This window comes from Phalacrocorax carbo, chromosome 1, assembly GCF_963921805.1.
Source record: "Phalacrocorax carbo chromosome 1, bPhaCar2.1, whole genome shotgun sequence".
Lineage (NCBI taxonomy): Eukaryota > Metazoa > Chordata > Aves > Suliformes > Phalacrocoracidae > Phalacrocorax > Phalacrocorax carbo.
Window position 1 is genome coordinate 17,017,970 of NC_087513.1, and position 16,792 is coordinate 17,034,761.

Here is a 16,792-nt window from a genome sequence, read left to right on the forward strand (position 1 = left end):
CTACTGAGCATGTCAGTCAAAGATTTGCTCTTTGCTTTAGTTCTTAACAGCATCATCAATTTAAAATCACCTTGCATGTTGAAGCCTTCAGGATGCCCTGTAACAGAATAATTTAAGGGCTAAACTGAAATACAGTGATGGCCCAAAATCTGCAAGATGGGGACTTTTCCCTGCCCAACCATGAAAAGAAGGGTTTATTAGATGTCTGCTAAAAATGATTGACATTTAATATCTGTATCTGCATTAATATTGTTCTAAGTTGTGAGTTTTAATGCTTCTGTGTTTGCTATAAGGAGGGGCTATGGTTAGTTAATCCAACTGGATTTCACAAAGTGCACTATCAATGTTGCAGGAGGTACAATATGGCACTTTTAAAAGTTCTAAAACAGGACAGTTTTCCACATAGGCTTCCCAGACTGTGGGTTTGGAAGCTGTGCTTGGGAAACAGCACCTCTGAAGCCATTGCTCAAGCCAATGAGAACCAGCTTGTTCAAGGTGTGCCTTATACACACCCTGTTCTGCTGTATAATTCATGGTAATTATATGCTCACTGAAAACACAGAACAAAACCATAACTAGGAACAAATAGACAGTCTGGGAAAAAATTCTTTGGTCTGTCACAGTTTTTAAATAGATGCCATTTGTTTGCTCCTACAAAAGCTATCCTTAAAAGACAGCTGGACTCCAGTGTTTTGCCTGCAACCAACTTCATGCTCGCCAAACCTTTCCGAGAGTGGGCAGCTGTCAGGTGGGGAAAGAAAGAGGTCCCCCAGGGAAAGCAAACCTTCCAAAACTGGCATCAACACAGCTGTATTTTCTGAGGTGGGGGTTTGCTTCCCTAGAACCTGGCAGTACCTCTGGTTTGACGTGTGGAGCAAGCAGGCAAAGGAGGCTTGAACAGCTGCCAGGCGGAGCTGAGTAGGGCTTGCTGTCTCCTTGCACTGATGTTAAGGGAGATCAGTTTGCAGGGTAGGTTTGGTGACTTCTGCTTCCTTTTAAAACAAAAAGCCAAGGTTCCAGACCGGGGAAGGCAGAGCAGCAGGCCCTTGGTGCCAGCAGGGATCTGATCTTCTTCTGGGTGCCATGAACATATGGCTTCACACCCTCCTCCTTGCATGAGGCCATAAACCTGGCCTTTATGCAGTTGCCAGAGTCTCTTACTGCTCCTGGTTTAGTCATAGCAAAGTATAAATTTGCTTTGAATTGCTAGGTTTGGTTTTATTTCTCAGGAGTTTGTTTCCTAAGGAGAAAAAACATGGACTCATAAATCTCCCAGTTAGAAGTACACAGGCTATTCAATTTAGTGTAGCTGCAATACCATATTTTTAACAATTAGTCCCTACTAATTATTTAATTACAATGTCACTAGTGTAGCTATGAATAGATGTTAAATTCTATTGCTGAATGCAGCGACAAAATTAAACCCACGTGCAATGAGATAACACTCCCTACAGACTCTCCCACGCTCCCCACAGTTGTTACTACAGAAAAGATGCAAAACAAAGCCAGCCTCTCCCAAAGTATTTTATATCATGCCACCATTTTGAAATTATACCCCTTAAAGAGCCCCAATGACACCCACTGGTGACCCACAGCAAGAAGTGCAGCCACGGAGGTCGGTGTTTCTTGGACACATGAGGGCAGGAGTGTGTCTTCAGCAGTCCCCCAGCACAGCTGGGGATGTTCAGCTCTGCACAGCTCCTGGGCCACTGCAGTATCAGCTCTTGGGAACCCCTCTGCATATCTTGCGTGTGTGCTCGTGGAGGGAGGGGTGCATCCTTGGGAGTATGGTACAGCATACCGGGCTGGTGGTTCCCATCAACCAGAAACTGATGCACACAGCTACAGGCGTAAGTCCTGTGTATTCATGTTCAAATGAACGAGTATCCATGCACTGTCATGTTTCTACTTCATAGCCATGGGATCTTGGTACAACGAGTGTGTCCTTCATATGATAGTACACATATATTTTCAAGAGGCTGGGAGGAGAAAGCCCCTTTGCCTGCTGAGGTCCATAGGTGGTGCAGATGAGACTCTAATCCCAAGCCCCAGAAAGTGGAAGCTGTACAGCAGTTTTACTTCACCACAAAGCAGCTGAGACCTCTCCAGTAGGATGGGGAACCAGCATGGTTACAGATGTCCTGAATCAGGCTTTTTTGCCAACCTTCGTGTTAGCGTCCCATGGAGCTCTAGCGGGAACTGGACACGGTCCTGCCATGCCTCTGGCAGAGGTGATCACTAGCAGTCCCCAGACCACAACCTTTGTAGCTGCACTGGTAAAGGTCCTCACCCCTGTAGCTTTAGGGGGAATTAGAGCCCTGCAGCCACATGGCCTTTGAAATACCAATGCACACCAACGACATATCGCACACAGGCCCCGTGGTTATTTTGTAAGTACACAGACTTTGTACCACTGTTATTCAATGGTGTGTGCATATATTCAGATATATGTACTCATACAGACAAATTCTGATATCTTCTCTTGGTAAAGGACATAAATCTGTAAGAATAAATCAAGATCTCACTCACTAAAAGAAACCCAACCAAACAAGCAAACATTCCTGTAAAGAAAAACACCCCAAACAAGTCACCTGATATTTTAGAAAGGAAAATAATATTCCAAGTAAGAAATGTTTGTGAGTGGGTGGCAATACTTGCAACAGTGAAGCTACAGATACAATATGGCAGAAACAGCTGCAGGTAACCCAGAGCATTTTTCTTTGGCTGAAGAACACACTTTGTGAAGACTGCCTGATAGGGTAAAAATGTAGAAGGATTATAAAGGGTGGAAATAAAAAGCTTTATGGACTAAACTATGTTTTGCAAATCAGAGGATGTGGAAGGAATTTGAATAGCTGAGTTTCATCATCTTCCAGTTCCAATGAGAGATGCAGTGCTGAATAATTTCAAGGGGAGAAGAAATAATTATATTATAGGAGAAATTTAATCTAGCCATGGTAGCATGCTGTCACTGAAAATCACTTAGGAAACTCACAAATTTTAATGGAGTAAGACATTTGAACGACATTTTACTGTAGACATCTTTACGTAAATTAGCCCACATAACCAAGCTACATGTATGTTCAAGTCTGGAGCTGTTTAAATAATACATAACGATAGCTGATGCAGATTTACCTGTTTCTTGCCTTCTTTTGAAATGTTAATTACATTGTGACAGAAAACTTGATGCTGTGAGACAAAGTGGAAAGGTTTCAAGACCAAAAATATGAACACTAACTTTATGTGGATTGATAATCAAAAGAAAACAAAGCCAGCAGTAATGAATTTTAACCAAAAATGCTGAAAAAATAAATAAGGTTACGCATGATCTCTCTTCATGATAATGAAGGCAACTGTCATGGAAAGCAATGTTTTCTTTGAAGACCTCCCTCCTAAAAAAACCCAAAAACACACCCCCCCCCAAACCTAACAGGCAAACAAACAAAAAAGTGTACAGCTTCCGTATTTGTAAGAAAAGCTTGAAAATTTGATGTGAGTGTAAAATCAGAAGGTAAATGCAATTAATCCCTCTGTTTTTAAAAGTGCAAACATTTGGAGTTTGGTCTTCTGGTTTCTTAGGCCTGTCCTGTAAGTATTGATTAATTTTCACCCCAGCGAAAGCAGTGAGGCTTATCTGTGAAGCACATAACTCCACTGGGTGAGTAAGGATAGTAGAATCCAGCCTGAATGAATCAGGACAAATAACCATAATTATGTTAACCAGGTGCCTAAGGCATTACCTCAGTGAGCACAAAACTCTAAGAGATGTTGAGCTTTTGATGAATCATCTGCTCTTATCAGAGGCTGGGATGCTCCTTGCTGCTAAGGATTAATTCCTCTGCAACTGGATAAACTGTGGGGAAACATTAAAATCAAGACATGCAGAAGATGGAGCTTATGGAGACACTTCGGCATCAACAAATAGCATTTCGCACTAGGTGGTGCTCTTTTCTCTACTAGATTGCTATTCAATAGTTGTGAGAGGCATGGGCTTTTTTTATGACACTGTGCCCCATTTGTTACAGTAGGACTTCACTCAGAAAACAGAAAACTCATAAGCAGCAACGTAAAGCAAACCAGAATGCTTTCCTGTGTCGATTAGTCATCGCCTGTAAGCCCAGAGATGTATATCAGGTCACACAGTCCATTTCTGAGTGCTCACTGCCGTTGTTCCTGGTCTTTTTTTTTTTCCCCAGTGCTATTTGCATTGTCCCAGTGGTGAGGGATTTCTCACTTCCCTGAAGAGATTCTCTTGGATCTGTACATAGGTCGCTGTCATGAAATTTATTCCTGAGATCGTCTATATTCAGTTTACTTTTATATTCTTCTTCTCAACCACAATCTGTGCTCCACCCTAAGTCATTATTTTTTCATTCCCTCCATATATTTCTGTTCTTTAGCTATGTGCTCTGTGGCTGTTAGTTAGTCAGGGATACATGTATATATATAATGAATTCTTTTAAGTCGTTTCCATTGTATATCAATCTGTCAGTCATTACAGGTCTTCCTCATTCCTGTATTTTTTCGATAAACAGCCTCAAATCCGTCAATGCTTTTATTAGCAGAGCCTCATAAGAATCTTTGCTAAGGTCTACATTTTCCATGAAAAGCTAGACAATGAGATAACAATTTTAATAGTTAGATCTAGAAGAATCTCCTAATACAGAATGATGCAGTGATAACAAGTGGTAAATGAAATTCAGAGCACAAAGACAGAGGAGACAATGGTATTTCATTTTGCAGGGGCGGGGGGGGGGAAATCATTATTACCACACAGGGAGAAGATGTTCGATGGTGGATAACAAATGTCAGCTCAGTGCCTGTCAAGCAGACAAATGCAGTCTCAGGATTTACTTGCAGAAGGACTAGGAAAAACAGAGAACAGCCTTGTGCTAGGTTAACAGTCCATGGTGCAGCCTAATCTTGAGTGCAGCTTCCAGTCAGGCAAGATGTAACAGAGCTGGAAGAGGTCCAGAGAAGGGCAGTAGAAGTGCTCAGAAATGGTTTGAGGAGAAATCAAATGGTGTTAGAGCCTTCAGCTGGAAAAAGAGACAGCTGTAGAGTCATGGCTAGTTTGCTGTCCCTCTTCCTTTCAGTGTCACCCCTGAAATTCAGAAATATCTGTTTTCATGCACTTTTTGGAGATTGACCCTTTTTGGTGCTATCCCAATCAATTATCCAACTCATACTGTAGTAACAGAATCTTCTGTCTTCCTCCATCCATATTTTACTGAGCCTCATTGAATGGTTTGTTAAAGCCAGTTCCTTCTGGTTCTTTATAACTCACTTCCAAGTCCACAGTGCTGGTTGCTGAGCCCTTTGGTGAGAGCAGCACCGCTGTCCTGCTTTCAGCTGGGGTAGAGTTAAATTTTCTTCGCAGTAGCTAGTATGAGACTATGTTCTGGATTTTTGCTGGAAACAGTGGTGATAATGTGGAGATGTTTTAGTTGTTGCTAAGTAGCACTTACACTGGTCAAGGACTTTTTCAGCTCCCCGTGCTCTGCCGGGTGCACAAGGAGCTGGGAGGGGACACAGCCAGGACAGCTGACCCAAACTGACCAAAGGGATATTCCATACCATATAATGTCATGCTCAGTATATAAAGCTGGGGGAAGAAGGTGGAAATAGGGGTTGTTCGGAGTGATGGCGTTTGTCTCTCCCAAGTAACCATTACACATGATGCAGCCCTGCTTTCCTGGGGATGGCTGAACACCTGCCTGCCCATGGGAAGGAGTGAATGAATTCCTTGTTTTGCTTTGCTTCTGCGCGCAGCTTTTGCTTTACCTTTTAACCTGTCTTTATCTCAACCCACGAGTTTTCTCACTTTTACCCTTCCAATTCTCTCCCCCATCCCACCAGGGGGGAGTGAGCGAGCGGCTGCATGGTGCTTGGTTGCTGGCTGGGGCTAAACCATGACAACCACTTAGGACTTAACCCATCAGAGCATTAAGAAACACCCTGTTGGATCAGACCAACAGCCACAGATGCTATTGCTGCCCAACGCCTGTGATGGCACTGGGGTAGCTGCATGGGTGCCGGACATCTTCCCTGATCAAGCCACAAGTTCTGAAGGCCCCAGCAGACCCTGCAAAGTCCCCCAGGCTCCCAGCACAGCATTGCCCGAGGCAGGGCAGGCAGATCCAGACAGCAAAACCTAAAGGGTGACAATCGGAGGCGGTGTTTGGGGAGAGCACGTGTGCCTGGCCTCTTCCTCTGGTCCAGTCTCCTAAGGTCAGTCACTGGAGCTGCCTGTTCCTTTTATTATCTGTTAATAGATGCATTGTTCACAAGTCTTGTCTAATTCCTTTTTATGCCTGCTAGTAGCCTGCTTCCCCAACCTCCTGTGGCAATGAATTCCAGAAGTTCATTACCCGCTGTGCAAAGAAGTGCTCTTTCACTTCAGGAGCAAACTACAACTGCACTCCCGGTCCATAAATGCAAATTTATATAAGGTTCAGTCTGTCACTGTTCTGAGTATTATCCTTTGGCCAAAGTGTTCCCAAACGATATGTACACAATGAGTGGTACGAAAATAGCTTCAAATAAATATTAAGGAAAACAACGGCGCTCATTTTGTTGCATTTTTCCAGGGGAAGGTGAGGAACAGTTGTTTAGCCATGGCTGCTACCCAGACAAGTGAACGCCTCTTCTCTGCCTACGTGTAGTCCAGCACAGACCTGGAAGCACACGTCTTCTTGTGGGAAGGGGAGGGGAGGCTTGCAGCCTGCTGCAGAGCTTGGCGCAGCGGCCCTGGCTGCTGCTGCTGCCATGGTACAGCACATGGTAAGGCAGTGGTGCTTCTGCAAACCCCGTTTGAGAACTCCTGCTTCTCACATCTCCTGGCTTATTTCATCACTATTTCAACTGCACTTTTTATTTCATGAGTCTGTGTGATGGTGCCAAGCCAGGCTGCACACACATAGAGAGTAAAACAACTCATGCCATGCTTAATCTACAGCTGTCATCCCTTAATTTATAAATTCCATGATGCTATCAAAATAAAGACTTTCAGTTTTGTCTTGCAAGACCTATTCTTTACACACCCATCCCACTGTTATGCGGGTGACTCTCCACCCACTTGCTCTTCTCCAAGCTCCCGTGCTGCCTGTGGCTTGTGGTCCCAGTATGGTTTAGGTAATTAGTCATGCCTTCACCCACCTTCAATCCTTGTTTTTTTGTTATTACTGTTTATTGTTTTTATTGCGGTAATGCCTAAGGATGCCAATTAGGAAATAGGTCTTCATTGTAAAAAAGTGTACAACAAGCTCTAACCCAAAGAACTCACCATCTGGGGCTTAGGCACACTGTGGCTAGTGAATACACAGACAAGTGGGAGGAAGCCTGGGAAAACAACACAGGGGGACAAGGTGTTTACACAGGGTGATCATAAAACTGCCACCAGCTAACCTCTACTAACAGTCATTGACAGGCTCTGCAGGGAAACTGAAAATCTCCTGGGCTCATTGGAACTAATTTCATCTGGGTATTTTATCAGAGGTGGAGAACTTAAAATTTATTTCATCTGGAATGTGCTAGGGTTTTGATGCCTGTTGTTTAAATATGTAAGCTCTTTTTTTCCTATCTTATCTAGGGCAGATTGGCAAGGCTGCCCAGAGGAGGCTGCCCTGCGACAGCTAACGCTGGGCTCACCATGCACATACAGGACTCCCGACGTTCAATACCTTCCACAAGGCTGAACCAAAAATTGAAAGCATGGTGGTGATGGGGGAAGGGTGAAGGACAGAGGAATGATGAGGATACTATTGGGAGGGACATTATGAAAAATCCATCAGGTTGGGTAACCATATCCTTAAGGCAAAATTTGTGTTGTGCAACTGCAACACATTCAAGTCTGAACAGCTGGTTCTGGTGAGAGGCAGCAGAAATTAATTTCCCGTGCAGCTTTTGTATTAATAATTCATCTCATTAAGGTGTGGTCTAATAGTGTTTGCACAGGCACAGGAGTCAGCCCTAATACTGGTTCTGACAACCATTTCTTCTATGGACATCTCTGATTCCAATGTCCTTCTTGCCTCAATTTCCCCATACGAGAAAGGAGAAAAGCCATACTTGCTTTGGTTATCATCTGTAAAACAGTTGGCCTACTACTCCTTTCCTTTGGAGACACTTTGTAGTCTTTTGCAATAGCGTGAAAAAAGCAGAACATTCAGTCACCCTCATCTAGCAGCATTTTGTGTTTATTTCAAGGCATTAGTGAATCAGGCCCAAAGATCAGGTTTAGAAGCGCAAGTTTCTGACCCATGGGATGGAGTGCCTTGCAAAAAACTGCAGGACCTGACTACATCTCAGGAGATATTTAATAACCCAAAGTCACAGTAAAATCTCATCCTGCTAAGACTTGACTTATTTTCTCCTTCATACTGTGCTAGATTTGAATAGTGTTGTCATAAACGATTAAACTAAATTACATTATTGTAAAGGCTACTTTCTGATCTTTTTTCACCCTCATGTCCTTTATTTATATTCCTCCTGTAATACGTGAAGGGACTTCCAGTTGCCAGGGTGAATTTGCAAGATTTTACTGCAAAACAGCTGATCGCAACTTTGAGTTAACTGACAAATTCTTAAAACACGGTGACAGAAAAGGCATGTTCAGCCTTAGTGTAAATCCACTGCTTTGAGTCATGAGTCCGTTAAGATCATGCAAGGGAGGTTTTCCCCAGAGATGTGTTCTAGCCCTGTTCTCTTTCTTATGCTTTCTTCTACTCTAGCAGTGCTAGTTTTGTGGGGGTCTAATGTATATGTGTACTACATGGGATATAATGCAACATGTATGTTTATATCAAAATATTTATCCTGATATAATCATCTTAGTGTAGACAGCAGTTATAGTAGTACAAACTACAGCAGTCCTTAGGCCCAGGAGACAGATAAATAAATGTAGGGGTATAAGCACATTTTAGCCATGTAACACAAACTCTCTGAGCTGCCAGGAGCGAAGGAAAACTGTACTGCTTTGTTAACAGTTGTGTAGTCAACACAGTACAATTTGTGTGTGTAAAAAGCATTATACATAGAGAAATTATTTCTTTCTTCATCAAGTGTAGTGGTATAGCTAGCAGCTCCATTCCCACTGAATCCTCTGCTCAGCTACAGATATGATCCCTTAATCATGTGTTTCTTTCTGTTATATTTTCTCCTTTACACTTCATTCATTTTCTGTAAGGAGAATGGAAAAAACCCACCTCCTTTCTTCTCACTTTGGAGGTGTCTGGTGTTGCTTTTCCTCCTGTGCTCACCAGCTCCAGAAACAACCCTGCAGAGTCGTTGCTTGGCTTTGACTCCAGAGATCCCTCTTCCTTCTCCACCCCGTCCCTTCTGGTTTCTCTACCATCTTCTCTCCATGCTTGTCTGTACTGAACCAGCCTGTTTCCTTTCCTTATCTGGTGTTATTCTTACTATATAAATATCATCTTGCACTCCTTTCTTCCTTCTCAACTTTGCAATTACCTTCCCCCATCCTGTCGCAAGCCAACTGATAACTTCCTTCAGCAGCCGGCTTTCTTTTCCACAGCTGTTGGAAGCAAAGACTCCCCTGTTGTACTTTTTGCCTGTCAGTTTAGAGTGGCTTAACACTTTGCTTTCCTCATTGTTATTTAATCAAAACTCTCAGGGTGTGATGGGAAGAAAATGGAAAGCTTTCAAAATGTCTTTTATGAGCTTGACTGCTTCCAAGACCTACAGTTTGAAAGGAGAAGCAAGTCAGAGAAGAAAAAAACTACTTCTAGAAAGTCCTTAAGATTCACTGTGTGACAGTTTTTATAAGTTTAGTTTACTGCGTAATGAAGATCTTTCAAAGGCTGCCTACAGAAAAGCCTAAAGTTCATGTAATCTTGAGGCATCACATGGAAAGCACAAACAAAATGCTGACTTTGCCAAGTAGAAATCTGGAAGCACTGTATATGTTAATGATGAAGAGTTTAGTGGTTAATATGTTTAATAAATAAATGGTGTGATAAATGGAGTGAATGAAGTAATAAACAAATGGAGTGATTATTGCTGATGAATGAATGTTGTCGACTTAATTCCCATCAGCTGCAGCTCATGAAACCCAGTGTCCTGGGAGTCCAGTCACCCTTCCGATGTCAGAAGATACTGAAGAACAAGCAGTCATTGGGTCACACAGTTCATAGTATTATGACACACCCGGACAAGGAGAAAACTATAGAGAAATCCTGCGATCTCTTACCTGAGCAAAAATCTCTGCATTTTTCAAACTATTATACGAATTAATGTGAAAAAATATTGCTCATTAGGATGTACATATTATATAATATTTGCATAAACATTTAGGCTTCATGGTGTGTCATTCTAAGGCCACTGAATAAATTATGGCTTTTATGTGGCTAAAAAGAGTTTATTTAATACATACATTCAAGAAAACAATAGCTATTAATGAGATGATATACTAGCCGTTTATTTCATGCCTGTGAATTTGACAAAACAGCAAGAATTATGCAGATGGTCAGATTTAATGACCTTCAGAACAAGGCGTCAATACTATTCTTCCACAGTGCTTGAACATTTCGTCTTCCCCAGTCTGTATCTGAAAGAGTATCTGCCTTCCCTGGTAGTGGGCCTAGTGTTCAACTTGACAAAACCCGCCAATTTTGCTTGAAGCCTTCTACCAGTCATGGTGCAATTGCTTTAATTGAGAGAGATTAATCAGAAATTAGCAATTTCATATGTTCTTGCCTGTCTCAACAAAACAGTGTCACTTCCACTACTCAGCAGAAAAAGCACTAGAGAACATTAGAGAACATCAGAACCATATAATGAATGTCAGGCTGTTACTTGATAAGGTTTTGTACGGTGAAATCTTAAATAAAAGACCATTATCCCACCATTATGGAACAGATCCTCATGGTTATGAATTGTCTCAGTGTGAATATCTTCTAACACTGTTATGTTATTTCCATCAACAGAGTCTCTTCTCTGAACAGAATTATATTTTCAGCAGGTCAAAGAAATAGGCATCTCCCTAGCGTGGCCCTAATAAGTCGAATCTTTGATTGAACTGGTTTATTTAACATTGCTAAATTATCACAGTTAAAAAATTTGAAGTGAGGGCTCTACTATTTAAGTGGTCTTGCATTATTTTAATTGGATCATTTCAGAAATAACTGGTACATCATAGGCAAGGCCTAGACACCTTGGCTGCAAACATACATATGTCAAAATGCAGGGCTCTGACTCCCAAGTGGAGTACCCTTGGTTTGTTCAGGCTCTGATTTTAGGCAGCTTCTGATGCTTAGAGGAACTCGATGGGCAGCTTCACCACCTGTGCAGGGCATGCATGCATGTGTGTGTCAGTCAGAGCCCTCACCTTCCAAAGGCAGGTCTTTGGTTGCCCCAGTGGATGAAGCTTGTGGTACTGAGTCATACGGCAGGAGAATGGAGGAGGTGAAAGTGTAGCAGCTGTCACGTGGGCTGGCTGCCAGGGAGGGATGTTCCTAGCATGCCTCCTCTAAGCACCAAGCAGGGACCAGAGCTGTGAACTCCCTTCCTGCTCCCCAGAGCTGTAGTTTGCCCCCTCCTGGGAACCTTTGCAGCTGACCAGGGATGACCAGATCATAGAATCATAGAATCATAGAATCACAGAATCATTTATGTTGGAAGAGACCCTTAAGATCATCAAGTCTGACCGTAAACCTTCCAAGCCCACCACTAGACCATTTCTCTAAGAACCATATCTACACATCTTTTAAATACCTCCAGGGATGGTGACACAACCACTTCACCGGGCAGCCTTTTCCACTGCTTGACAACCCTTTCGGTGAAGAAATTTTTCCTAATATCCAATCCAAACCTCCCCTGACACAACTTGAAGCCATTTCATCTGATCTTACCACTTGTTACTTGGGAGAAGAGACTGACACCCACCTCACTACAACCTCCTTGCCGGTAGTCGTGGAGAGTGATAAGGTCTCCCCTCAGCCTCCTCTTCTCCAGACTAAACAACCCCAACTCCCTCAGCCGCTCCTCACAGGACATGTGGCTGGTACCTGAGGTGTCAGAGCCACAGAAGAGACAGGCTGCTCTACTGCAGGTCCTAGTCTGACTAAGGAGCGTGAGGAGAGGGGACCTTCTGGGATACTTCATTCATTAACTGTGAGATTGGACTAATCTGTAAATGTTACAGTACAGCTTTATTAAAGATAAACAAGACATTGACAGTATGGCTGCATATGTAAACAAGGAAAGAAAGGGAGTGACTGTGCCCTTATTTATTCAAGGTAATCCTTCAATGAGTTGAATAGGATGCTGGAGAGCAGAGGTCAACCACATTAAGAGAAATTAAAAGCAGGAGAATTGATTTAGGTTTCCTGGGGCAGCCAAGTTAACAGTATAGCAGACCACTTGTTTATGTTGGATGAATTGGGAAAAACCAAAATAAACCAGTTTATTTTAACAAAAGGATTATATGCTTTCTGGAAATGAGGAACACAGAAAAATCTGGCAATAAAGAAATAGGACCTGTGTCTTTTCCCTGTTTTACTTCTGAATGGTCACAAATTGGGTAATTTGCATGAAACATGGCAAGAAGCTAAACGTAACTTGCTATACCAATTTCAGAGGAGTCTGGCATTGGAGTGAAATATTTAAGATAGAAAATAATCACATAATGCTGTAGGGTTCAAATAACCTTAAATGAGAAGACAATAGTTTTACAATAGCACCAAAATTTATAACTTCCTGTTTAATCCCAGTGTCGATAACAAATCTATCATTAACATCCCAAACCTGTAAATACCAACCCATCTGTATATATAACGTTAAACTCAGGAGGACTTCTGCCAGACTTTTTAATCCACTAACTTCGATTTCAGTGCAAAAGAGAGAGGGCTGGGTGTGGTCAGGCTGAGGCAAATGTCTAGGGACACACACACGAGGGCCAGAAAAGAAATGGCCGTGGCAAGATCTAAAATATTATTCCGGGTCTGAGCAGCCAGGACGGAGAAGGTCGCAGGCAGCTCCTGCAGCTGCTACTCTCTGCTGGGTTTTTAGCACAGCTCACACAGTGACCTGGAGGCACTGACTTAGCAGGATTTCATACGCATGCTCGGGTGATGTGGAAGAGCTTTGCTGTACTGGGGCATACCCAGCAAAAGATGCTGTGTGAAACAAAAGCAGGCTGGCAGGGCCAAGGGTCGGAGTTGGCTTGAGCGTGTTTGTTACATTAACCTTGTAGCTGTGTCAGCTGAAAAAGGAATTGGATACTTTTGGATAAGAAAGTATCCAAGTTACTAAAGCTATTACAGCAAAAACATAGCGACCTTTGCCTTTTCCATTTTTGCTTAAGCTTTATTTTAGCTTGATTTGTAAAGCTGACGTAAATAAATTATAATAACCTAACTATGCTATAGGATGCCACTCACCACGGATGGGCTGCTGGCATTTTAAGATAGCTCAATACAATACAGGCAGATGTGTGACACAGTCACGGGTGTTTAGTCCCCACTAGCTGGAAACGCCCTGAATGCCATTGATCATCTTCATTTTGAGGCTATTTCATATGAATGCTAACATAAGTCACTCACAAGAGCTTTTTCTTTATTGGCTATCTTGCCCGTTCTATAAAATATTGCAAAAAAAAAAAAAAAAAAAGGACGAGCAAAGCATCTGGACTGTAGCATTAAATAGAGGATAGTGAGCCTGGAAGCCCAGGAAAACATAGACTTTGTTCTGCCTGTACCAGATTCCCTCAGAGGCTTCAGACTGAACTACCTGTGTCTCCATTTCTCTGCCTTTCAGATAAATATTAGCCCAGTACACCTTAGTGATATGCTATGTCGCTTAAGGCCCCCATACCTTCAAATGCTGTCAGGGCTGTGTATGGTGGTGCTGTGTAATTCAGAAGAAGGCAGAAGACCATAATTTTGTAAACAACATCCAGGTGGGCCATTTTCCAGAAAGAATACAATTTCTTAATGAATACGGAAAACCAGAAAAGGGTGAGAAAGTAACTACGAGAAACATGCAGAGTAACAATAATACAGTTTATTTTTTCTGAGAGGAGAGACTTGCCTTTAAAGAGAGCCGGGGACATGGCTAGGGGCCCCATCCTGCCGGCAAACCTCACCTGCCCATCTCTGACAGGGGTTGGGGCCTGGGCGTGAACAACCTTCACTGTCAGAAGCAAAACAACTTGAACTGCAAGGTTTTTAGCATATCATTACAAATTCAAACCCAGGCCTATTCGGATGGAAAATCTTCCTTAGGAATGTGAATTGTTTTGGGCAAAATAACCGGGCTTGTTTCCTGGCAGGGATACTATTTGCATCAAAAATTAATGTCATCCACCCACTCAGTTTCCAACTAAGAACCAGTCATTTCATTAGCCAAGTGAGAACAGCGATGCCTGGCTGGAGCAGCTAGGGCAAACAAACCTGCCGAGTACAGCCAGAAAAATGGGAGAGCTGCGTGCTCCCGCCAGCATGAGGGTCATAATGACCAGGAGGAACGAGGACATGGCGTTCCTGCTCAGGAGAGGGAAACAGGCGGAAGAGCAAAAAAGCCAGCCCTGTCAGGGGGTTCAGCTCCTCTTTCCTGCCAGGGAGGCCTTGAAAGCTGTGTGCAGAGCCTCTACGTGTGGCTGTGCATGCGTGCATGTGTGCGCCAGAGCTGTGCACGTTGACAGCGTGAGTAGAGAACTGCAGAGCTGTGCGTGTGGAGCACTGCGTGCAGGTGTGCAAGGGCCACGCATGTGTATGTGTGGGGGAAGAGGCATGTGTAAGCCAGGCGCCATGAATGGCGTCGCGCGCACCCATAGCTGCCAGCGCCTCGGTGCACGTGCAAGCGGTGCGTGTGGGGCTACATGCAAGTGCACGCGAGAAAAGAGCTGTGCACGGAGGGTAAGCACCGCACGTGTGTGCGTCGAAAGGCCTGTGTGAGGAGGTGGGCGTGCAAGGTGTGTGGGAAGGGCTGTGCGTGAGGAGCATGTGTCCAACTAACAGGGGCGTGTGTGTGGAGAGGGGTGTGTGCAAGGGGTGTGTGTGTGTGTGGCGGAGGATATGTGGAGGCGTGTGTGAAGAGAGGGGTAGGTGGACAGGGGGTGTGCACGTGTGGAGAGCTGTGGCGCGCGGGAGCTGTGGCGCGCGGGAGCTGTGGCGCGCGGGAGCTGTGGCGCGCGGGAGCTGTGGCGTGCGGGGAGCTGTGTCGGGGCCGCGTACCCGCGCGTGAGAGGAGGCCCGTGGGGCGACGGCCCCGCGGCCGCCGTGCCCGCGCCGCCAGTGGCTGCCCGGGGCGGGGCCTGCTGACGCATTGCGGCTGGAGCGGGCGCGGGGAGGGGGGGGGCCGGTGCCCGGGGCCCGGGGCCCGTTCCCCGCCCGCCGCGGGCTGACTGACAGCGCTCCCCGCCCGGGGACTGGAGGGGCCGGAGAGGGGCGGGGGGGAGGAGGAGGAGCGGCGCGAACCGCCCCGCGCTGCCGCGGCTCGTACCTATTCATTCAGGCACCTAAAATGGCTGGAGAGAGGAGGTGGCGGAGCAGGAGGAGGAGGTGAGGGGGGAGCCGCGCCAGGGCCCCCACCTCCTCCCCGGCAGCCCCTCCTCGGCCCGGCAGCGCCCCCCGCTCAGGCTCCCGCCCGCCCGCCCGCCCCCGGCATCATGTCGGCCGGTCAGGACGAGAGCTCGGTGCGGGTGGCGGTCAGGTAAGAGGCGCTGCCTCCCCCCTTGCGGGGGCCGGGGGCGTGGGTGGGGGGTGAGCACGCCCGGCGGGCCCTCACGCCGCGGGTGACCGCGGCCGGCTGCGCCCCTGAGCCCCGAGCGGGCCCTCTGCGCGGCGCGGGGGTGCGGGATCCCCGCCCGTGGGAAGCGGCACCGCCGCACAGGGACGCCAGCGAGGGGCACCTTCCCTGCGGACAGAGTGCATCGCCGCCGCCCCGCTGAGCCTCTTTTTCCTCGCGGCAGTTGGAAATAGCCAAAGGAGAAGGGAAACCCCCTTTCTGAGGTCTTTCTCAGTCATTTCTCTCTAATTTTCAGCAATGACCCTAAAAATACTCCAACTATTTATAGCCCGGTGCTGCAAGTGCTTACTCATGGAAGCAAAGCAGCCCCTCGGCTGTAGCGATGCCGTTTGCATCGCGGAGCTTTGCCAGAGTGGGTCCTGGCAGGCTGGTATTTTTAGAAGGATAAAGGCTTTTATCCCACGGAGGCTGTGTCTAGCCTCGCATACTGGGGGCGGGTGGGCTTCCACGAGGCTGCTCGCAGTAAATGAGAATAGGTGTATGTAGAAGTCATAATGGGAGTGGAGCTTAAATAATTTTAAAACATCAGCTAATTCAAATTACTCTTTTATCAGAGATAAAAATCTGTTGTTCATCAGTGAACTCTTGGCTCTTCTCGGTTTTCTATGTTAAGATATTATTTTATCGTTTGAAGACCTTCCAGATTAGCCCACGGATGTCTTAATTTTCAAGATGTCTTTACATAATTCAAACGTGAGGAGAAATATATGTATATGCATGTCAGTATTAGGATTTTAATTGTAATGCTGAATGATGATTTATTTCTTCCCTTTAAATAAGTTTATATTATATGCTGATGCACTTGGAGTATTTTGCCACAAGAAATCAGACTTTAGGGGAAGGTCTGTATCCACCAGTGCGGTCCTTGGAACGACTACATACATCTCACCCCCTTAGATAATTCAAGGGCTGTACAGGAAGACAAAGAGGGTGGGTCGTTTTTTCTCTGAAGGGTGTAGGACTAAGCGATGTTACTGCATGGTGTTGTTGGTATGTGCGTGTGGGGGGAACAGTTCAATAACAT

At 45.1% G+C, this 16,792-nt stretch overlaps 1 protein-coding gene across 7 annotated transcripts in view; it reads left to right on the forward strand.

Annotated features, from left to right (window-relative positions):
- The first annotated feature begins 15,451 nt into the window (after positions 1 to 15,451).
- KIF21A (kinesin family member 21A) overlaps positions 15,452 to 16,792 on the forward strand; it is a 94,198-nt gene continuing 92,857 nt past the window's right edge. For 4 of the 7 annotated variants that reach the window (XM_064445352.1, XM_064445318.1, XM_064445338.1 and 1 more), the window contains exon 1: positions 15,452 to 15,672. In XM_064445352.1, the coding sequence (XP_064301422.1) occupies positions 15,629 to 15,672 (44 nt within the window). In that variant the 5' untranslated portion in view covers positions 15,452 to 15,628. The remainder of the gene's footprint in view (positions 15,673 to 16,792) is intronic. The other 3 variants (XM_064445344.1, XM_064445326.1, XM_064445330.1) reach the window with 1 other exon arrangement.